General features: G+C 35.7%; 1 protein-coding gene and 1 pseudogene across 3 annotated transcripts in view; both read left to right on the forward strand.

The window, feature by feature from the left end:
• The window catches only part of APOOL (apolipoprotein O like), a 102,979-nt gene that overhangs the window by 72,574 nt on the left and 7,047 nt on the right, over window positions 1–23,358 (forward strand). For 2 of the 3 annotated variants that reach the window (XM_032592104.1, XM_030305370.2), the window contains 4 exons: window positions 403–501; window positions 11,922–12,013; window positions 15,142–15,255; window positions 15,465–15,582. In XM_032592104.1, coding sequence (XP_032447995.1) covers window positions 403–501; window positions 11,922–12,013; window positions 15,142–15,255; window positions 15,465–15,582 — 423 coding nt within the window. Of the gene's footprint in view, window positions 1–402; window positions 502–11,921; window positions 12,014–15,141; window positions 15,256–15,464; window positions 15,583–21,458; window positions 21,497–23,358 lie in introns of those variants that run through there. The other variant, XM_032592103.1, reaches the window with a different exon arrangement.
• LOC115507924 lies at window positions 684–799 on the forward strand (annotated as a pseudogene).

Raw genomic sequence — 23,358 nt, forward strand, 5'->3', positions numbered from 1 at the left:
GCCACAGTTTGAACACATAATGCCAGAAGCATTTTGAATCAATGATAGGGATATAGTATATACACAATCAGGCATTTAGTTTACAGTAATTCACATTAAAGTGTATACTCGTGCATCATATTTAATTAAAGAGTAATAATTGCCTGTATTAAGAAAACAATTATCAAATCAGCTGTGGAAGGAAGATTTTATTTTGTAACAAGGACTATTTTAAACACCTTTTTAAATTACTATTCAAATCATTCTTTTGTGTAGCTTTTCTGAAGTGTTTACACCATCTGCTACTATGATAACAAATTTCTTTAGCTTTTCTGCATCATATATACAGTGCCTAGTTATAATAAGTCATTTATATTAATTTTTAACTTATTTCTTAAAAGATGCTTATGTCTTTCTTAAAAGATGCTTATGTCTATCTGAAGAATCCACCTAGAGATTTTCTTCCAAAAATTGGAGTGATTACAGTTTCAGGATTAGCAGGCTTGTTTTCAGCAAGAAAAGGTAGGGTTTAAAAAAATACATTTTCTCTTTTAATACCAATATATTGTGAATTTTACTGTCATGGGAAAACCTCTTATGTTTTATTGAATATTGTTAGGATAGGCTACTGTGAAAAAAATTTGTCTATTTTACAGCATGTTTACTTTTATAAAGAATGTGTTTTTAAAAATATAGCTATTCCAGTGCTTGCTTCAGCAACACATATGCTAAAATTGGAACGATACAGAGAAGACGGAGAAGACGAGCATGGCCCCTGCTCAAGGACGACATGCAAATTGGTGAAGCATTCCATATTAAAAAAAAAACAAAACTGGAAATCAGTTTGAAAATTTCTCTTGTAAACTTAAACATGTACTTACCATGAGACCAAGTAATCCCACTGCTGGGTATTTACCCTGGAAAAATGAAAAATCTGTACATAAATGTTTATAGTAACTCTATGATTACCAAAAGCTGGAAACAACCTCAATATCTTTCAGGAGTAAACTATATTTTGGCATTTCTAAACAAAGAAATTGTATTCACCAGTAAAAGGAGTAAACCATTGACACATGCAACAGTCTTGATGAATCTGACAATAAGAAGCCAGTCTAAAAAAGTTAACATATTGTATAATTCCATTTATATGACTTTCTCAAAAAGACAAAACTATAGTAACAACAACAAAAAAAAAGGGTCAGTGGTTCCTAGGAGTTAGGAGTGGAAAGGTGTGACTATAATGTGATAGCATGAGATTTTCTTAAGAGTGAAAATAACTGTTCCATATCCTGATTATACTGGTGGTTATGTGACTATACATGTATTAAAATTGATAGAACTGTAGACGAAAAGTGTTGACTTTTCTGTATGATCATATCAAATACAATTTAAAAAATATAGCTATTCCTATTAAAATTGTAATTATAATTACAAATACAATTAATTATGATTATACTTTGTTTCTCATCTTTTTAAATATTTTTTAAATTTAAATAAGTTACCATACAGTGTAATAATTAGTTTCAGGTGTACAATATAGTGATTCAACTCTTCCATACAACACCCAGTGTTCATCACAAGTATACTCCTTAAACCCTATTCTGTTTAACCCATCCCTCTACTCACCTTCCCTCTGGTAACCATCAGTTTGTTCTCTATAATAGTTAAGAGTCTGTTTCTTGGTTTGCCTCTCTCTCTCTCTTTTTTTCCCTTTGCTCATTTGTTTTGATCCTTAAGTTCCACATATGAGTGAAATCATATGGTATTTGTCTTTCTGTGATTACTTCAGTTAGCATAATACTCTCTAGTTCCATCCATGTCCTTTCAAATGGCAAGATTTCATGTTTTTTTATGGCTGAGTAATACTCCATTGTAAATATATACCATATCTTCTTTATCCATTCATCAGTTGATGGACACTTGGGCTGTTTCCATATTTTGGCTATTGTAGATAATACTGTTATAACATTGGGATGCATGTAAACCTATGAATTAGTATTTTTGTATTCCTTGGGTAAATTCCTAAAAGTGGAAATGCTGGACTTTGCATAGTTCTATTTTTAACTATTTGGGAAATTCCAAACTATTTTCCAAAAAGCTGCACCAATTTCCATTACTACCAACAGTGCAGGAGGGTTTCTCTTTCTGCACATCCTCACCAACACATCTTGGTTCTTATCTGTTAATTTTAGCAATTCTGACAGGTATTATAGTTTTGATTTGTATTTCCCTGACGATGAGTGATGTTGAGAATCTATTCAAGTGTCTCTTGGCCATCTGTATGTCTTCATTGGAAAAATGTCTATTCATGTCTTTTGCTCACTTTTTAATCAGATTGTTTTTTGAGTGTTGAGTTTTAGAAGTTCTTTATATAGTTTGGATACCAACCTTTTATCAGATAGGTCATTTGCAGATATTTTCTCCCATTCCATAGGTTGCCTTTTAGTTTTGTTGATTTTTTCTTTTGATGTGCAGAAGCTTTTTATTTTGATGAAGTCCCAATAGTTTATTTTTGCCTTTGTTTCCCTTGCCTCAGGAGACATATTGAGAAAGAAGTAGCTATGGTCAGTGTCAAAGAAGTTACAGCCTGTGTTTGTCTGTCTTCTGTGATTTTTGTGGTTTCCTATCTCACATTTAGGTCTTTCATCCACTTAGAGGTTATTTTTGTATATGGTGTAAGAAAGTGGTCGAATTTCTTTTGCATTTGGCTGTCCAGTTTTCCCAACACCATTTGTTGAAGAGACAGTCTTTTTTCTTGTAGGTATTCTTTCCTTTTATGTCAAATATTAATTGATTATATAGTTGTAGGTTCATTTCTAGGTTTTCTGTTCTGTTCCATTGATCTATGTCCCTGTTTTTGTGCCAGTGCCACACTGTGTTGATCACTACAGCTTTGTAATATAACTTGATGTTTGGAATTGTGAGTCTTCAGGTTCGCTTTTTTTTTTTTTTTTCAAGACTGCTTTGGCTATTCAAAGTCTCTTGTAGTTCCATGCAAATTTTTGGGTTTTTTGTTCTAGCTCTGTGAAAAATGCTGTTGGAATTTTGTCTTGTTTATTTTTTTGAGAGAGACAGAGACAGCATGAGCAGAGGAAAGGCAGAGAGAGAGGGAGAGAGACAATCCCAAGCAGGCTCCAAACAATCAGTGCAGAGCCCAACGTGGGGCTCAAACTCATGAACCATGAGATCATGACCTGAGTTGACACCGAGAGTCGGATGCTTAACCGACTGAGCCAAGATTGCTTTGGATAGTATAGACAATTTAACAATATTTGTTTTTTGAGTCCATGAGCATGGGATATCTTTCCCTTTCCTCTGTCATCTTTAATTTCTTTTATCAGTGTTTTATAGTTTTCAGAGTATAGTTCTTTCACCTCTTGGTTAGATTTATTCCTAGGTATCTTGTTTTTGGTGCAATTGTAAATAGGACTGATTCCTTAATTTCTCTTTCTGCTGCATCATCATTGGTGTATAGAAATGCATTTCTATACATTGATTTTGTGTCTGCCATTTTACTGAAGTTATTACTCCGGTTTTTTGGTGGAGTCTTTCACGTTTTCTGTATATAGTATCATGTCATCTGTGAATAGTGAAAGTTTCACTTCTTCATTGCCGATTCAGATGGCTTTTTTTATTTTTGTCATCTCGTTGTGGCTAGGACTTCCAGTAAAATGTTCAATAACAGTGGTGAGAGTGGACATCCCCATCTCTTTCCTGACTGTCAAGGATAAGTTGTCAGTTTTTCTCATTTAGCATGTATTAGTCATGGGTTTTTAGTATATGGCCTTCATTATGTTGAGGTATGTTTCCTCTAACCCTACTTTGTTTAAGGTTTTTATTATGAATGGTTGTACTTTGTCAAATGTTTTTCTCTGCATCTATTGAAAGGATCATATGGTTCTTATCTTTTCTTTTATTAATTTGGTATATCACATTGATTGATTTGTGAATATTGATTCACCCTGTAGCCAAGGAATAAATATCACTTGATCATAGTGAATGATTTATTTAATATATTTTTGGATTTGGTTTGCTGGTTTTTTATTGAGAATTTTTGCATCCATGTTTATCAGGAATTTTGGCCTATAGTTCTCTTTTTTAGGAGGTCTTTATCTGGTTTTGGTATTGGGGTGAAACTGTCCTGATAAAATGAATTTGGAAGTTTTCTTTCCTTTGCTATTTTTTGGAATAGTTTGTGAAGTATAGTTATTAACTCTTCTTTAAATGTTTGGCAGAATTGCCTGTGAAGCCATCTGGCCCTGGACTTGTGTTTTTTCAGAGATTTTTGATTATTGATTCAATTTCTTTGGTGCTTTTTGGTCTGTTCAAGTTTTCTCCACCTTTCTTTTTCAGTTTTGTTAGTTCTAGGAATTCATCCATTTCTTCCCAGTTGCCAAATTTGTTGGCATAGAGTTTTTCATAATATTCTCAAGATTTTTTGTATTTCTGTGGTGTTGGTTGTGATTTCTCCTCTCATTTGTAATGTTATTTATTTGGATCTTTTTAGATAAGTTTAGCTAGAGTTTTATAAATTTTGTTAGTTATTTCAAAGAACCAGCTCCTGGTTTCATTGATCTGTTTTATTGTTTGTTTGTTTGTTTTATTTAGTTTCTATATCATTTTTTTCTGCTCTAGTCTTTATAATTTCCTTCCTTATCCTAGCTTTAGGCTTTGCTTCTTGTTCTTTTTCTAGCTCCTTTAGGTGTAAGGTTAGGTTGCATATTTGAGATTTTTCTTCTTGAGGTAGGCCTGTGTTGCTATATATTTTCTGTTAGGACTGCTTTTGCTGTGTCCCAAAGGTTTGGGACCGTTATGTTTTCATTTATTTTTTAATTTCTTCTCTGATTTCTTGGTTGACTCATTCATTGTTTAGCAGCATGTTTAGCTTCCAGGTATTTGTGGTTGTTCCAAATTTTTTTCTTGTGGTTGATTTCTAACTTCTTAGTGTTGTGGTCAGAAGAGGTGCATGGAATGGTATCAGTCTTTTTGATATTCTTGAGGCCTGTTTAGTAACCTAACATGTGATCTATTCTGGACAGTGTCCCATGTGCACTTGAAAACAGTGTATTCTGTTGCTTTAGGATGGAATATTCTGAATATATCTGTCAAGTCCATCTCTGTCATTCACAGTCATTGTTTCCTTATTGTTTTTCTGTTTAGATGATCTGTCCATTGATGTAATTGGGGTATCAAAGCCCCTACCTAATATTATCATGTTATAGTCAATTCTTTTATGTTACTACTTTGTATATTTGGTTGCTTCCATGTTGACTGCATAATTTGCAATTATTATATCTCCTTGTTGGATTGTGCATTTATTATCATATAGTATCTTTCCTTGTCTCTTTTTACAGTCTTTGTTTTAAAGTCTCTTTTGTCCAATATAAATGTTGCTACTCTGGCTTTCTTTTGGCATCCTTTTGCATGGCAAAGTTTTCTCCATCTACTCATTTTCAATCTGCACGTGTCTTTAGGTCTAAGGTGAGACTGTTGTAGGCAGCAGATAGATGGGTCTTCTTTTCTAATCCATTCTGATACCCTATGTCTTTTGATTGGAGTGTTTATTCCATTTACATTCAAAGTAATTATTGATAGATATGTATTTATTGCCATTTTATTACTTGTTTTGCCCTTGTTTCTGTAGATTTTCTCTTATCCTTTCTTGCCTTTGTCACTTTTGGCCTCCTTTACTATTTCAAAGAGTCCCCTTTACTGTTTCTTGCAGGGCTGGTTTAGTGGTCATTAACTCCTTTAGTTTTTGTTTGTGTGGGAGACTTTTTATCTCTCCTTCTATTCTGAGTGATAACCTTGCTGGATAGAGTGTTTTTGGATACAGATTTTTCCCATTCAGTACTTTGAATATGTTATGTTATTCCCTTTTGGCTTGCAAAGTGTCTTTGAAAAATCTCCAGCTAGCCTTGTGAGTTTTTCCTGATAAGTTAAGAACTTCTTTTGCCTTGCTGCTTTTAAGATTCTTTTCCTTATCACCATATTTCACAAATTTAATTACAATAAGTCTTGGTATTGGCCTGCTTTTGTCAATTTTGATGGGAGTTCTCTGTTCCTGGATCTGGATGTATGCTTCCTTTCCCAGATTAGGTAAGTTTTAAGCTATTATTTCTTCAAAGAAATTTTCTGTCCCCTTTTCTCTCTTGTCATTTTTTGGTATTCATATAATACAAATGTTATTACATTTGATGGAGTCGCTAAGTTCCTTAAGTGTATTTTCGTGTTCCATAATTATTCTTTCTCTCTTTTGTTTAACTTCATTAATTTCCATTATTTCGTCTTCCAGGTCAGTAATTCGTTCCTCTACTTCTTCCAGCCTCTTGTTCATTGCATCAAGCCTGTTTCTTATCTCTTTTATTGCACTGTTTGTCTCCAGTTGGTTCCTTTTTAACTCTCTTATCTCTGTGATAAGGCTCTTACCTATGTGTTCTATTCTTATCTCAAGCCCATGAGTCTCCTTATGATCATTGCTTTAAATTCTCCATCAGACATGTTGCTGACATCTGTTTCTCTTAGATCTCTGGCCCTTGCCCTATCTCGTTCTTGCATTTGGGATCAATTACTCCATCTTTGCATTTTGTCTAAGTCTCTACCTTTATCTCTGTGTTAGAAAAGCCAGTCACATCTCCTGCTCCTGAGAAGTGGCTTTATGAAGAAGAGGTGCTGTAGTACCCAGGACCTGGCCCTTCAGGGGGTGTCTCTGGTATGTGCTGCATACACTCTGCTGTTGTGTTTTGGCTGCTGTATCCTTCCGGCCAGTCATCTACAAAGGCTCTCTTTGTCTGCTATGGGCAGTTTCCATCCCTGGCCTGAATATGGTGAGTTTAAATTAGGTGTGCTCTGGTCCGCTTGTGAAATGAGACCTAGCACCACCTACACCAGAACTGAAGCCCTGTAGAACTCTCTTGTTGGTAGATACAGTGTTGGTAGGGTTTCATGCTGGTCTTCTGGGTGAGGGTCCCACCATGGTGAGAATGAGGCAAGTGTGACTGAGAAGGACAGCCTTACCAGAATGCAGAGGGTAGGGCTTGGTGTATATAAATTAGGCAGGCAGTGTTGGCACTTCACTACTTCCTGTCAGTAGCTCTATGTTTGTGCTGAGGGGCAGGAGAGGGAAATGGTGCCAGACAGCTCTTTTGTTCCCAGAGTAGTATCTTTGTGAATGTTGCCTCTCAAGGATGCACTCCATTAAGAGCAAACAAGCTCCCCACTGTGTGCCCCAGGCGCACTTCCTATCACTGTTTCCACACTTTCTGCCCCTAGGTTATTTGCCCCCCTTCTCTCCAGGAGCAGGGCAGTGCCTGCCTTGCTGTATCACAGCCAAGTCCACTGACTTATAAAACTCCATGTTTTAATTCCTACAGGTTGCAGAAACTCAAAAAATTAGCACTTCTCAATCTCCAAGCCAATGGCTTTGGCGAAGTCTCTTTTTCCATTTCCCTGTGTGTTTCCCTCTGTCTCGCCCTTCTCTATACCATGGCTCCCTCTTTTCTGCAGCAGCTAGGATCCGTTGCTCCCCTAAACCACATCTCTGCACTTCCTACCTTCTTTGATTTGGCCTCTTCTCTCCTTTTAATTGTAGAGGTTGTTCTGCCAGTCTTCATATCTATTTCTGGTTTATCTAGGATGATTTGATAGTTCTCTAGTTGTGTTTCTGGGATGAGGTGAGCCTAAAGTCCTCTTACTCTGCCACCATCATCCTCTACTCCCTTTCTACAAAAAATTTTAGAGTCTCTGGCTATTAAACAAAAAAAGACCTTGGGAATTTTATGTTAATGTAAAAATGTATACAAACCACTCAAACTTGTTTTCTCTGCTTTGTCATAACTATCCATATTCTGGGGGTATATTAAGTTTTGGAGACAGAGATGCTGGTACCAGAAAAATATTTTTTTCTCTTATCTTCTCATCCTGACCAAGGTTGCTAGAACTGACATCAGCCACCTCAGAATGGAGTTTGTGAAACTAGACAACTCATCACTCTCATTCAGCACATGAGTCTTGATATGCTTAATATCTTTTGTCCCTCTTTTTACCATGTGTCTCTGTCAACCTTGCCATTCCTTCTCACTCTACCACTTTTATCGAGGGTCCCCAAGACCACCCATGGGTTTGATGAATAAGTAGGAAGACTTAGAGGACTCAGTCTGTAATAATAGGCTTTATTACAGTGAGAAGTTATAAAGTAAAGTAAGCAGAGGGAAAAGACACATGGGGCAAAGCTTGTAAGAAACCAGGAACAACCTTCCAGGAATCTTCTCCCTGTGGAGTCATATAAGATGTACTTAATTCTTCAACTAATGAATTGTGACAATATGTGTTAGATGTTGTCAGCCAAGGAAGCTCAGTAGAGAATGAGCAGTCAAGGTTATTACTAGTGGCTGATCACATAAGCACTATCTCTCTAGTATGTCCAGAACTCCAGACTCCCAGAAGGAAAGTAGTTTTTCAGCATAAACCATATTATTTCAACAAGCAGTTTAGGCACAGTGCATCATTCTTATCATTCAGAGAATATTTTCAAGTCCCCAGATGCCAGCGAAGGGCCAGCTTTGCAAGCAGACCTTTCTAACAATGGCAGTCTCAAGATACTATGTTAACTCTTTTCTGCACATTATTAAATAACTACCTTTCATAAGCATATGGTGAATTTCATATTTTCCCATCTTCAACCTTTGGGTATGGAAATTCCTCTAAGTAGGCATTACTGCTTTTCCTCCTCATGCAAGCCCCGACTAAGCTATTATGGTTCTCTGGTCAATAGCCATTTTGGTCACCTTCCATTTATGTACCTCCACAACTCATTTGCCAGTGATTGTCCCCATACTAAATTACATGTGGTTTGAAGTCACAGCTCTGAACCAGTCTGAAATCTAATATCAGACACCTTATGGTTGGTTTGCCCAACTTTGGTCCCTAAAGTAGTCTCAACTCATGGTACCTGGGTGGCTCAGTCAGTTAAGTGTCTGACTTTTCATTTTGGCTCAGGTTATGATCTCAAGGTTGTGAGATTGAGCCCCGTGTTGGGCTCTGCAATGGACATGGAGCCTGCTTGAGATGCTCTCTCTCTTTCCTTCTACCATTTGTGCTGTCTCTGTCTCTAAAAAAAAAAAGGTAGTCTCAAGTATACCTAATCAGATACAAAACGTTTGTGAATTGAAAGAACATTCCAGCATTCTAACTTCAGCCCATATATCGCATCTCAGTAGACCTAACACTCTCCCTTATAGCTAATATTAATGGTTCCTGTTATCTCATTTTTAATTCTAACACTGTTGAGCAGCTTTTGCTTGGATACATATTATAAATTATTTATTAGGAAAAAAAATTGAAAACTCAGATCACTCTATATAGCAGTAAAACTCAAAGAAAAACATACTACTTAATTCTCAGTATGAAACTCATAATCCACTTGCAAAAGAATATGTTCCTTAGGTCATTCACATTGTTGCTAAATGTTAGAACTAGAATAATCTAACCCAATGTTTTTCAAATTGCAGATCTCAACCTATTATTAGTGAAGTAAACATAGTGAATCTCAAGAGACATTTTATTAAAAAATTAGGGGAGAACAGCAAATATCAGTGTTCTGTACTTAGTATGGTAAATATTGTGAAATTTTTGTTTCCATGGAGTGTGTGTGTGTGTGTGTGTGTGTGTAAGATAGGTCATAGGTCAGGGAGTCTGGGTGGCTCAGTCAGTTAAGTGTCCCAACTCTTGTTCTCAACTCAGGTCTTGACCTCAGGGTTATGAGTTCAAGCCCCGTGTTGGGCTCGATGCTGGGCCTGGAGCGTACTTTAAGAAAAAAAAAAGATAGGTCATAGCTCATAATGTAAAATTTATTCTTTAATATGAGACGTGGTCAAAAAATATATGAAAGCTGTTGATTAGTCTAATCCCATTAGCTACAGATAGAAGTCCAGAGAAGGAAAATCACTCAGTGATTTCATAGTACATAACTTGTTTAGTGGCTGTGTCTAGAGCCTTTCCTACTTATTGGAGTAGGGCTATTTAATTCAAATGAAATTTATGTTCTGGTAGACTGGCCTTTCTTATCAAGTAAAGAGAAGTTTTTTTAATGTTTAAAATGATACATCAAGGAAAAAATGTCACTTTCCAAGGTTAGGAGCAGCATAATTAGGGGGATTTGGCTAAGTCAAGGAAACCTGCATTAAGAGATGTTAGGTCAGTAAAATCAAAAACCAAACTATGGATATTAGAATAATAGTGAGCAGGACGAGAGTAAAGGAGCAAGTTAAGACAGATTTTCTTCTAACTTAAGATATGTTTTAGCAGATCTAGACCCTCTTTCACATTATCAGACAAAACAGTTTAAAACCAAAAGAAAGCTAAATTAGAGGTTGAAGTAGCCTACTTACCCACCTTTCCCAAGCTCAGTCTTATTTTTTTAAGCTTATTTATTTATTTTGAGAGAGAGAGTGAGCAGGGGAGGGGCAGAGTCAGAGAGGGAGAGAGAGAATCTCAAGAAGGCTCCATGCTGTCAGTGCAGAGCCCGATGTAGGGCTCAGTCTCATGAACTGTGAGATCATGACCTGAGCTAAAATCAAGAGTTGGACCCTTAACTGACTGAGCCACCCAGCAGCCCTTCCCTAGCTCAGTCTTTTTTTTTTTTTTTTTTTTTTTAATTTTGTTTTCAACGTTTATTTATTTTTGGGAGAGAGAGAGACAGAGCATGAATGGGGGAGGGGCAGAGAGAGAGGGAGACACAGAATCGGAAACAGGCTCCAGGCTCTGAGCCATCAGCCCAGATCCCGACGCGGGGCTCGAACTCACGGACCGCGAGATCGTGACCTAGCTGAAGTCGGACGCTTAACCGACTGCGCCACCCAGGCGCTCCCCTAGCTCAGTCTTATAGACATGGCTGTAGAAGGCTTTCTTACTATTGGGTAAGCCAGATGCAAAAATAGCTCATTTTTATTTGCAAACACTGCCAGTTATTTTTTTCTTTAGTCTTTACTGATATGCCAAATAGGCTGTTTCATTTTTAAAGTAAGGGTTGTAAGAGCTGTTTCAGAGAATAAAAGTACTTACCCAATTAGAAATCCCATCATCTAATTGCCCAAATCATATTTAAAGAGTCCAAGGTACCCATTCAAGCATTTAAGATACATATTGTTTTGAACCAATTGTCTGTTGGAACTAAGCTATGGTTTAGAGTGGTGGGTTTCAAACTATTCTACAGAATTTAGGGTTCCTTGAAAGTGTTTACAGTTGTTAGGGAGATAAGGGAAGAGCATGCAGGTAGGGCTTAATACTAAGCTTCCCTCCCCCAGGCTAACCAGAGTAGCTTCAACTTTGTAAGTTTTATATATGAAGTTTGTAGTGAGATTGTATTTTGAAGATATTTTAAAGGATTTTGCTGTTAAAAAAAAGTTTGAAAATGTCTCCTGGATGCTTAGATTAGGAACTTTTTTGAAATGAGTTCAAAGTCCTTAGCTGATTAGTTAGTTGCATCTTTCGTCTTCTTAAGGACATAATCAAAACAGGATATGTAAAGAGAGCCCATTTCACTTTAACATGGTGTCACAAGCATGATAGTTGTTCAGTTCTCCATATTATCATGCTTTATGAGATACTTGAAACAAATGTGTTTACAACTTTGGGTTTCTTGGGATATGAAAAAAATACCTAGTTTTTAAAAAGAAGAAAATCATTAACCCCCTATGTGTAGTTAATTAACAATTTTAAATTGAGAACACTTTTCTAAACTTGGGCATGACAACTAAGAGGTTTTATTTGATTTGTGATCCTTAAGGATATTTTAGCTACCATTTAATTGATATAATTATCTAAAGAGTAAATTAACATAGGATAATGACTTAAAGGGGAACAAAGAGAATATTAAAGTTATAAAAGCATCAAGTCTCTGCTAGCATCTGTTTGGAATATAACAGTTTATTTGAAATTCATAGGTTCCAGGTTTAAGAAAATTGCTTATCCCTTGGGACTGGCCACTTTAGGAGCAACTGTTTGCTACCCAGTTCAGTCAATAATAATTGCAAAGGTAAGTTCTTTTTCTTTTTTTCCTTTTTTTTTTTGGCTTGTTGTTTTATTTTTTTTATTTTTTTATTGTTTAATTTATATCCAAGGTAGTTAGCATATAGTGCAGCATTGATTTCAGGAGTAGATTCCTTAATGTTCCTTACCCATTTAGACCATCCCCGCTCCCACAACCCCTCCAGCAACCCTCTGTTTGTTCTCTATATTTAAGAGTCTTTTATGTTTTGTCCCCCTCCCTGTTTTTATATTATTTTTGCTTCCCTTCCCCTTATGATCATCTGTTTTATATCTAAAAGTCCTCATATGAGTGAAGTCATACGGTATTTCTTCTTAAGTGATACCTACATTTCAGTATTTGTTTAAACTCTTAATGTGACAGTATTTAAATGTCATAAGTATCTGCAACATTCAATTTTCAGAGAAATATGGTTGGTATCAACTCTTATCTTGGCAAAATCACATTCACATTTGAGCATGGTAAATGCTATTCCTAATTATTTAGTCTCACAAATAAATAGGATGAATTTGTTTAAATATAATTCAACAATATAAATGCCACTTTGGGATTAAGTCCAGATACAGTGAATTCTGAATTATAATTTATGGGGAGAAATACTGCTCTGTTGTTGGGCTCTGTGAAATTCAATTTTTAATTAGAAAATTATACCTGCTGGCTGCTGTCAGTTCATCAGATTAACATGATGCAAGGAACAGTGAATTGATAGATAACAGAGGCTTCTGAAGGTAAAAAAAAAATTTATATACACAAACTCAATTTTGATACCACCTGGAACTAAGTAACACTTGCCCTGAGTCCATATTATAGATGCTTTGTCATTTTCTTTTCAGCTTACCTACAAATCCAAACATTCTCTCAATGATTTGAACAGTTTGTGTCAGTATTTTACTTTTAATATATATTTAGATTCAGAAGGAGAGTTTTGGGTTATGCAGTTTTTTCTTTTGTTTCTTTCAATTAGCAACATTTAACATTTCCCCCTTGCACTTGAAGTAGTATGTAGTGTTGCCAGAAGGACTTTCTGTACTTGTATTCTTGTTACTACATTTCTTTAATTATTGATGTAGGTGAAACTGTCTACTCAGTATTTTAGGAATGACAAAGATATAGTGCCCTTTGTAGTTTGTTATGTGATCAAGCTATACTCTGGAAAACAGTGTGGAGGTTCCTCAAAAAATTAAAAATAGATCTACGCTATGACCCAGCAATAGCACTACTAGAAATTACCTAAGGGATACAGGAGTGCTGATGTATAGGGGCACTTGTACCCCAATGTTTATAGCAGCATTCTCAACAATAGCCAAACTATGGAAAGAGCCTAAATGTCCATCAACTGATGAATGGATAAAGAAATTGTGGTTTATATACACAATGGAATACTACATGGCAATAAGAAAGAATGAAATAGGGCCTTTTGTAGCAACGTGGATGGAACTGGAGAGTGTTCTGCTAAGTGAAATAAGCCATACAGAGAAAGACAGATACCATATGGTTTCACTCTTATGTGGATCCTGAGAAACTTAACAGGAACCCATGGGGGAGGGGAAGGAAAAAAAAAAAAAAAGAGGTTAGAGTGGGAGAGAGCCAAAGCATAAGAGACTGTTAAAAACTGAGAACAAACTGAGGGTTGATGGGGGGTGGGAGGGAGGGGAGGGTGGGTGATGGGTATTGAGGAGGGCACCTTTTGGGATGAGCACTGGGTGTTGTATGGAAACCAATTTGTCAATAAATTTCATAAAAAAAAAAAAAAACTGAGAACAATCTGAGGGTTGATGGGGGTTGGCAGGAGGGGAGGGTGGGTGATGGACATTGAGGAGGGCACCTGTTGGGATGAGCACTGGGTGTTGTATGGAAACCAATTTAACAATACATTTCATATTAAAAAAATAAATTAATTAAATAAAACATAATTGAGATTGTAGTGTATATCTGTTCTCTCATCTCTTCACTACAGTGATTCATCATGGAAACCCATGTCAGTGCATATAAATCTCATCTTTTTTGGTAGATCTATCTATATGTCTCAACATTCCATTTGTCTTAAAATTGTGTTTGTATCTAATGCACATATAAGAGGAAAAACTCAGGAAGAATATGCACACAACTGTGAACAAATGTTACATTGGGGGGAGGAAGAGGATTTTCTTTATATTAGTTGACTGATTTATTTTTCTTAAGTGTAGGTAATAGTTAGCAAAAAAAATCTAAGCAATAAAGTCACAGTTCTAAAAAGTTTTATAAGTTTATGTTTATATAAAGTGTAATCCTGGAAATCTCCCAAAACCTCTTTAAATCTTTAAAAATCAATAGCTATTGAAATTACTTTAACCATAAGGAACAAAAGGGTGGGGAAATAATAGAAAGAAGGAATCAGAACATTTTTAAAGGGAAAAAGATATGAAGGAAAGTATCAGCAGCCTTTTCTTCAGTGTGTTTGTAGTTCATTTTTAACTTTATGTTTCTACCAGAAGAGTATTATTCTCTGGAGAAATACATTAGTGCTTTTTATTTATGACAGGAGAAAGCACCATAAACATTTGAACAAAAACACTAATTTCATAGCATCTTAAAATCTTATTTTCTCAGTCAACTGTTTATTATCTCAAAACTATCTTTCCTGCTTCTATTAAAAAGACATAGTTTTAAATTCACATGTTACAGTGTGAATGCAAACTACACATTTTTAAGTATTTTTCTAAGAGCAGTTTTAGGTTCATAACAAAATTAAGGGGGAGGTAAGAGATTTCCTATACACACCCTGTTCCCACACATGCTTGGTATCTTCCATTATCAGCATACCCCACTAGAGTGGTACATTTTTTGCAGTTGATAAGCCTACATTGACACATATCACCCAAAGTCCACAGTTTACATTAGGATTCACTCTTGGTGATGTAGTAACTATATATTTTTTAGATTTTTACATGAAGCAAATAATTTTTCATGTAAGATTTAGAAAATGGGGCTTTGTGTTGTATGATCTAGAGATTTAAATCTGTGATATTGATTCTGTCCTGAGTATTCACATAAAATACCTGACATAATTTTTTTAATACTTGTTATTTTACCTTTTAAAAATATAACTTATTTGACTCACTTCTTGTTTTAATTAGGTAACTGGGAAAAAGGCATATACTACAAGCCAGCAAATTTATGAAGCAGTTAAATCATTGTGGACAAAAAACAACAAAAAAGAGTCACTCCTTAAACCTAAAGAAAGAACTAAGGTAGAGTTTAAATGAATCAAAAAGGTAGACACTGAGTTTTCTTGGTTGGGGTGGAGATTGGCTTATAATGGGAGTCCTGGACAAAGTTCAAGGGTAGAATGAAAGGAGATGAAGAAACATAATATCATTGCATGCTGTACATTTTTAGTATGTTTTATTGTTTTAGCAATATGATTTACTTATGAAGGAAAAATCTTTTTGTTAAACAGATAGAAAACTCTGGTGAAATAGAAATATCTGCAAAAACAACTCACAACCTGAAATTTTCAGTGCCTTTGTCAACAGAACTCATCTTTGAAACAAAGACAGAATCGGAATCTACCTCAGGTTTGTTGGAAATAATTCAGTTTTGTTTTCCTTCTTTTCTTAAATAATTTTATAGTATTGTTAGTAGTAGTTTGAACTTATTTTTGTGCTTTCTTCATAAATGTTTTTTCCTATAACAGGAAAAACATAGTAGTCCTATATATAGGACTACTATATATATATATATATATATATATATATATATATACATACATATACATATATGTATACATGTATATATATATATACATGTATATATATATGTATGTAGTCCTATATATGTATATATGTAGTCCTAGGACTACATAGTCATATATATATGTAGTCCTATATATAGGACTACTATGTAGTCCTAGGACTACATATATATATATATATATATATAGTCCTATATATATGTTTCCTATACCATAGTAGTCTATATATCTTTTTAGATAATGAGATACTTGGGTACTTGGGACTCTAATTGCCACATAGTTCATAATACCAATCTTTGCATATGGGAATATAGAGTAGCACTGGTGGGTTGGATGAGTGAAGCATTTAAATCACTCTATAAATGTGAGCTTTGTGATGAGGTGGAGGAAAATGCGCCTCCTAATTACATATGCACCTAATGTAGAAGATTCCAATTTATAGACTATGAGTCAAATCTACATAAAAGAAATATTAGCTTTCCATTTCTTATGCTGTATACCCTTATCATTCTTAGTTTCCACCATCACTTTTATTTAGTTTAGATACCAGGAGAACATTCAGCATGAAATAGTGAAATAACACCAATTATAATACTAAGAACGTTTTAATATTAGATGCTGGCAATTAATACTTTGTAGGGCCACATAGTGACAATTATACTTTCTAGGCAAATACTACCATGGTTTTATTGCAATCATTAAAAAGGCAGCAGAGTGTTTAGTACCATTTGAGGGGTGTATTCACATAAACTCAGTATTTCCTGGGTTGCACAGGATTGTCTCTCTGTACAATGTGAATGCTCATTGTTTTATTGCAAAGGAAGCAGGACCAACTCAGAGATAAGGAAGTAGGAAGTAATGATAATATGTGCCGTATACTGATCACCTACTGTGGTGTAAAGAGCTATAAATATAATATGTTATTCTCACCCAAAAGCAAAACAAAACAAAAAACTCTTGTGTACATGTAATTATGACCTTTTCATGATGAACATATTCAGACTTAGGAAGCTTAAGTAACTTCTCCAAAATCCTATAGCTTATGAGTAGTAGAGTTGTATTTATAGCCTGGATCTTCCTAACACCAAAGTCCAAACTCTTTCTATTGTGTATAGATTATCTCATTTAAAACCAGAGTTTAGTCTCTGATTTCAACTGTCTTCTCTATGTTAATCTTTATAAAAGCTGTCACTGAGTAACAAGCCTGATAAGAGTTTTACTGTTTTATTATGTCACCTCTCAATTCCAATCTGATGATTTACAGTATTTATTTTTGTTATTATTTAATTTCAATTTCAATATAGTTAACAAACACTGTATTAGTGTCAGGTGTACAATATATTGATTCAACACTTCTATACAACACCTTATGCTCATCACAAGTGTGCTCCTTAATCCCCATAAACTATTCATGCATCCCCCCCACCTAGCTCCCCTTTGGTAACCATCAGTTTGTTCTCAGTAGTTAAAAGTCTGTTAGTTGGCGTATCCCTCTTTCTCTCTCTTCTTTTTTCTCTTGGTTATTTGTTTTGTTTTCAATTTCTATATATTGAAATCATATGATACTTGTTTCTTAACTTCTACATATGAGTGAAATCATATGGTATTTGTCTTTCTCTGATTGACTTATTTTGCTTAGCATTATACTTTTTATCCATGTTGTCGCAAATTGCAGGATTTCATTCTTTCTCATGGCTAAATAATACTCCCATTGTATGCACACATACACCACATCTTTCTCCATTCATCCATCAATGGACACATGGGCTGCTTCCATATCTTGGCTATTGTAAATAATGCTGCTAGAAACATAAGGGTGCATGTATCACTTTGAATTAGTGTTTTTGTATCCTTTGGATAAATACCCACTAGCACAATTGCTGAATCATAGGGTAATTCTATTTTTAACTTTTTGAAGAACCTCTATACTGTTTTCCAGAGTTGCTGACCCAGTTTGCATTCCCACCAAGAGTGTAAGAGGGTTCCCTTTTCTCCACATCCCTGCCAACACCTATTGTTTCTTGTGTTGTTGAATTTAGCCATTCTGACAGGTGTGAGGTAATATCTTATTGTAGTCTTGATTTACATTTCCCTAATAATCAGTGAAGTTTACCATCTTTTCATGTGTCTGTTGGCCATCTCTATGTCTTCTTTGGAAAAATGTCTATTCATGTCTTCTGCCTAGTTTTTATTGGATTATTAGATTTTGGGGCATTGCATTTTAAACTCTTTAAATATTTTGTATACTAACCCGTTTTCAGATATGTCATTTGCAAATATCGTCTCCCATTCCATACATGGCCTTTTGGTTTTGTTGATTGTTTCCTTTGCTGTGCAGAAGCTTTTATTTTGATATAGTCCCTATAGTTTATTTTTTTTACTTTGTTTCCGCTGCCTCGGGAGACATATCTAGAAAGAAGTTGCTACAGGCAATGTTGAAGTTATTGCCTGTGTTCTCCCCCAGGATTTTGATGGTTTCAGGTCTAACATTTAGGTCTTTTAATCCATTTTGAATTTATTTTTTGTGTATGATGTAAGAAAGTGGTCCAGTTTCATTGTTTTGTATGTGGCTGTCCAATTTTCCCAACACCATTTGTTGAAGAGACATTCTTTTCCCATTGGATTTTCTTTGCTGCTTTGTCAAAGTTTAATTGACCATACAGTTGTCAGTTCACTTCTGTGTTTTCTATTCTGTTCATTTTTTTATCAATGTGTCTATTTTTGTGCCAGTACCATGCTGTTTTGATCACTACAGTGTTGCAATGTAACTTAAAGTCAGGAATTGTAATGCCTACAACTTTGCTTTTCGTTTTCAAGGTTGCTTTGGCACTTTGGGGTCTTTTGTGGTTCCATAGAAATTTTAGAACTGGTCTAGCTTTGTGAAACTGGTCTAGCTTTGGTCTAGACCAAAGCTTTGTGAAACTGGTCTAGCTTTGGTCTAGCTTTGTGAAAAGTGCTGGTGGTATTTTGATAGGGATTGCATTAAATGTGTAGATTGCTTTACGTAGATATTTTAAGAATATTTGTTCTTCTGATCCATGGCATGGAGTGTCTTTCCATTTCTTGGAGTCCTCTTCAATTTCTTTCATCAGTGTTTATAGTTTTCTGAGTAAAGGTCTTTCACCTCTGGTTAGGTTTATTCCTAAGTATCTTATTGTTTATGGTTCAGTTGTAAATGGTATTGATTCCATAATTTCTCTTTCTCCTGCTTCAGTCTTTTTTAAAAGTTTTTTTTTAATGTTTATTTTTGAGAGAGAGAGACAGAGCATGAGCAGGGGAAGGGTAGAAAGAGGGGGAGACACAGAATCCAAAGCAGGATACAGTCTCCGTGCTGTCAGCACAAAACTCGACTTGGGGCTTGAACTCGGGAATGGAGAGATCATGACCTGAGCTGAAGTTGGACGCTTAACTGACTGAGCCACCCAGGCACCCCTCTTCTGCTTTATTCTTGGTGTATAGAAATGCAACAGATTTCTGCATGTTGATTTTGTATCCTGAAACTTTAATGAATTCATTAATCAGTTCTAGCATTTTTTTGGTCGAGTCTTCAGGGTTTTTTTTTTTTTTAATTTTATGTTTTATTTATTTTTGAGAGCAAGAGAGACAGAGCACGAGCAGGGAGGGGCAGAGAGAGAGAGGGAGACACAGAATCCGTAGCAGGCTCCAGGCTCTGAGCTGTCAGCACAGAGCCCGACATGGGGCTCAAACTCAAAGACTGCAAGATCATGACGTGAGCCGAAATCAGATGCTTAACTGACTGAGCCACCCAGGCTCCCCTTTAGGGTTTTATATATATAGTATCATGTCATCTGCAGAGATTGCAAGTTTTACTTATTTCATGCCAATTTGGATGCCTTTTATTTCTTTTTGTTGTCTGATTGCTATAGCTAAGACTTCCAGTACTATGTTGAATAAAACTGAGGGTTGACATCCTTGTGTTATTTCTGCCCATAGGGGAACAGCTCTGTTTTTTCCCCATGGAATATGGTATTATTAGCTATGGGTTTTTCATATATGGCCTTTATTATGTTGACGTATGTTCCCTCAAAATCTACTTTGTTAAGGGTTTTCATCATGAATGGAAGTACTTTGTCAAATGCTTTTTCTGCATCTATTCAGTTAGTTCAAAATTTCTATTTCTTCCTGTTTCATCTTTGGTAGTTTATATATTTCTAGGAATTTATCCATTTCCTCTAGGTTGTCCAATTTGTTGGCATATAATTTTTCATAATATTCTCTTATAATTGTATTTCTGTAGTGTTGGTTTTATTTCTCCTCTCTCATTTATGATTTGATTTATTGGACTCCTTTCTCTTTTTTTCTTGATAAGTCTGGCTGTACATTCATCAAGTTTATCAGGTTTTTCAAAGTACCAGCTCCTGGTTTCATTGACCTGTTGTATTTTTAATTTCCATATCATTTTTTCTGCTTTAATCTTTATTATTTCCTCCTTTTTGTTATTTTTAGGTTTGTTTTTTCATTCTTTTTCTAGTTCCTTTAGGTGTAAGGTTAGGCTGGTCATTTGATATTTTTCTTGCTTCTAGAGATAGCCTGTATTGCTCTATACTTCCGTCTTAGAACCACTTTTGCTGAGTCCCAAAGGTTTTGAATTGTTGTGTTTTTATTTTAATGTGTTCCCATGTATTTTTTTCTATCTTCTTTTATTTCCTGGTGAACCATTTATTGTTTAGTAACATGTTCTTTAACTAAACTCCATGTGTTTGTGGTCTTTCCAGATTTTTTCTTGTGGTTGACTTCTAGTTTCATAGCATTGTGGTCAGAGGAGATGTATGGTATGCTTTAATCTTGTTCAGTTTATTGAAGCTTGTTTTGTGACTTCATATGTGATCTCTTCTGGGGAATGGTGCATGTGCACTTGAAAAGAATGTGTTTTCTGCTACTTTAGGATGAAATGTTTTGAATATATCTGTTAAATTCATCTGGTCCAGTGTGTCATTCAAAGCAATTGTTTCCTTGTTGATTTTCTGTTTTAGATGCTCTACTGATGTAAGTGGGGTGTGTTAACATCCCCTATTATAATTGTATTATTATCTTTTAGTTTCCTTTATGTTTGTTATTAACTGTTTTATCTATTTGGGTGCTTTCATGTTGGGTGCATAAATATTTAAAATTGTTCTGTCTTCTTGTTGCAATGTCCCCTTTATGGTTATATAGTACCCTTCTTTGACTTTTGTTACAGTCTTTGTTTTAAAGTCTGTTGTGTCCAATATAAATTTGTTTGACATCCATTTGCATGATAGATGTTTCTTCATCCCCTCACTTTCAATCTGCAGGTGTCTTCAGGTCCAAAATGAGTCTCTTCTAGGCAGTACATAGATGGATCTTGTTACTTTTTTTGTTTTGTTTTTTAATCCTTTGACACCCCATGTCTCTTAATTGGAACTTTTATAGCATTTACATCCAAAGTAATTATTGATAAATATGTATTTATTGCCAATATATTATCTGTTTTTGTGGTTGTTTTGGGAGATTTCTTCTGATCTTTTCTTTTCCTTCTCTCTTCCATGGTTTGCTGGTTTTCCTTAGTGATATATTTGGATTTCTCTTTTTTCATTGTGTATCTGTTACTGGTTTTTGATATATCATTACATTAAATTTGTATATAACATCTTTGGCTTAAGATGTCTATAGTAACTGATGGTCATTTAAGTTTGTACCCATTCTTTTTTTTTTTTTTAGAGAGAGGATGACTGAGCAGGGGAGGGGTATAGAGAGAGTCTCAAGCAGGCTCCACACTCAGCATGGAACCCAATGCGGGGCTTGATCCCACAACCCTGGGATCATGACTTGAGCCAAAATCAAGAGTCGGACACTCAACCAACTGAGCTACCCAGGTGCCCCTGAACCCATTCTAAATTCCTCTCTTCTCTATGTTTTAGGTATATGGTTTCATATTTTATATCCTTACATTTTGTGAGTTCCTTGACCGATTTTTACAGAAATAATCATTGTTCCTGCTTTTGTGTTTCCTACTTGTATACTGTCAATTTTGGTATTTCCTTTCCACTCTAAGAGCTCCCTTTAGTATTTCTTTCAGGGCTGGTTTAGTGGACACAAACTCGTTAAGTTTTTGTTTATCTGGTAAACTCTTTATCTCTTTTTGTATTCTTAAAGCCTTGCTGAGTAGAGTATTATTGGCTGCAGATTTTTCCCATTAAGCGCTTTGAATATATCATGCCACTCCCTTCTGGCTTGCAAAGTTCATGCTGAAAAATCTCTAGGTAGCCTTATGGGGTTTCCCTTGTATGTAACTGTCTACTTTTGTCTTTCCACTTTAAAATTTTTTTCTTTACCACTATATTTTGTCATTTAATTATAGTATGTCTTAGTGTGGGTCTGTTTTTATTTATTTTGTTGCAGGTTCTCTGTGCCTATTAGATCTCTATCCTCCCCAGATTAAGGAACTTTTTAGCTATTATCTCTTCAAATACATCTTCTGTTCCCCTTTTTCTCTCTTCTTCCTCTGGTATTCCTATAATGTGAATAATATTACTGTTGATGGAGTCACTGAGTGCTCTAAGTCTACTCTCATTTTGTATAATTCTTTTTTCTTTCTTTTTTTCAAGTTGATTACTTTCCATTATTCTGTCTTCTAGGTCATTAATTCATTCTTTTTACAGCATAGTGTTAATTCCATCAAGTGTGTTTCTCATTTTGTTTATTGAACCATATATCTATACTCTATTATTCCTGTTTTAAGGAATCTCTGTTTTAAGAGTCTCATTGATGCCTTCCACTCTTCTCAATTCCAATGAGTGTCTTTATGATCATTTATTTCAATTCTCTATTAGACATGTTACTTATATCTGTTTCACTTAGCTCTCTGGTTGTCATCTTGTATTGTTCTTTCATTGAAGACAAAACCCCCTGTCTTCTCATTTTGTCTAAGGTTCTGTGCCTGCTTCTGTGTGTTAGAAAAGTCAGCTACATCTTCTGTTCTTGGGGGTAATGGCCTTATGAAGATATCTTGTAGTGCCCTCTAGTATTGTGTTCCCTGTTCTCCGGGGCCTGGTGTTTCCAGGAGTGTCCTGCCTGTGCTCTATTACTATGTCCTGGCCACTTTATCCTTTAGGACAGTTGTCTGCAGAGGCTCTATTTGCCTCTTGTGGGCAGTGTTTGGTCCCTGGTCTGAATGTGGCGAGTTTTAACTAGGTGTGCTCTGGTGTACTTGTGAAATGAGACCTATCACCACCACTGCCAGAACTGAGGACCTGCAAATCTCCCAGGTTGGGAGACTTAGTTGGGTAGGAGTTGGGGCTGGTCTTCTGGGGGAGAGGGCCCTCTGCTCTGGGACTGAGGCAAGTATGCCTAGGAGGGGTACTTCCACCAGGTGTGGGGGCATGGCTTGTTATAAGTAAGTTAGGTAGTGAGTGTGGGGGATGTGCTGGTTTCTGCATTTGGCTCTGTGCATGTTGAGGGGCCAGGGTTTGGGGAGTTGGTGTCTGTCAGTTCCTTTGTTTCTGGAGGAGACTTTCTGTGAATGCTGCCTCTCTTGAACGGGCTCTGAGATGAGCAAGTAACCACTGCCCTGTGTGCCCCAGGTATTCTTCAGATTGTTGTTTCCACACTGTATGTCCAC

This window comes from Lynx canadensis, chromosome X (genome assembly GCF_007474595.2).
Source record: "Lynx canadensis isolate LIC74 chromosome X, mLynCan4.pri.v2, whole genome shotgun sequence".
Taxonomy (NCBI): domain Eukaryota; kingdom Metazoa; phylum Chordata; class Mammalia; order Carnivora; family Felidae; genus Lynx; species Lynx canadensis.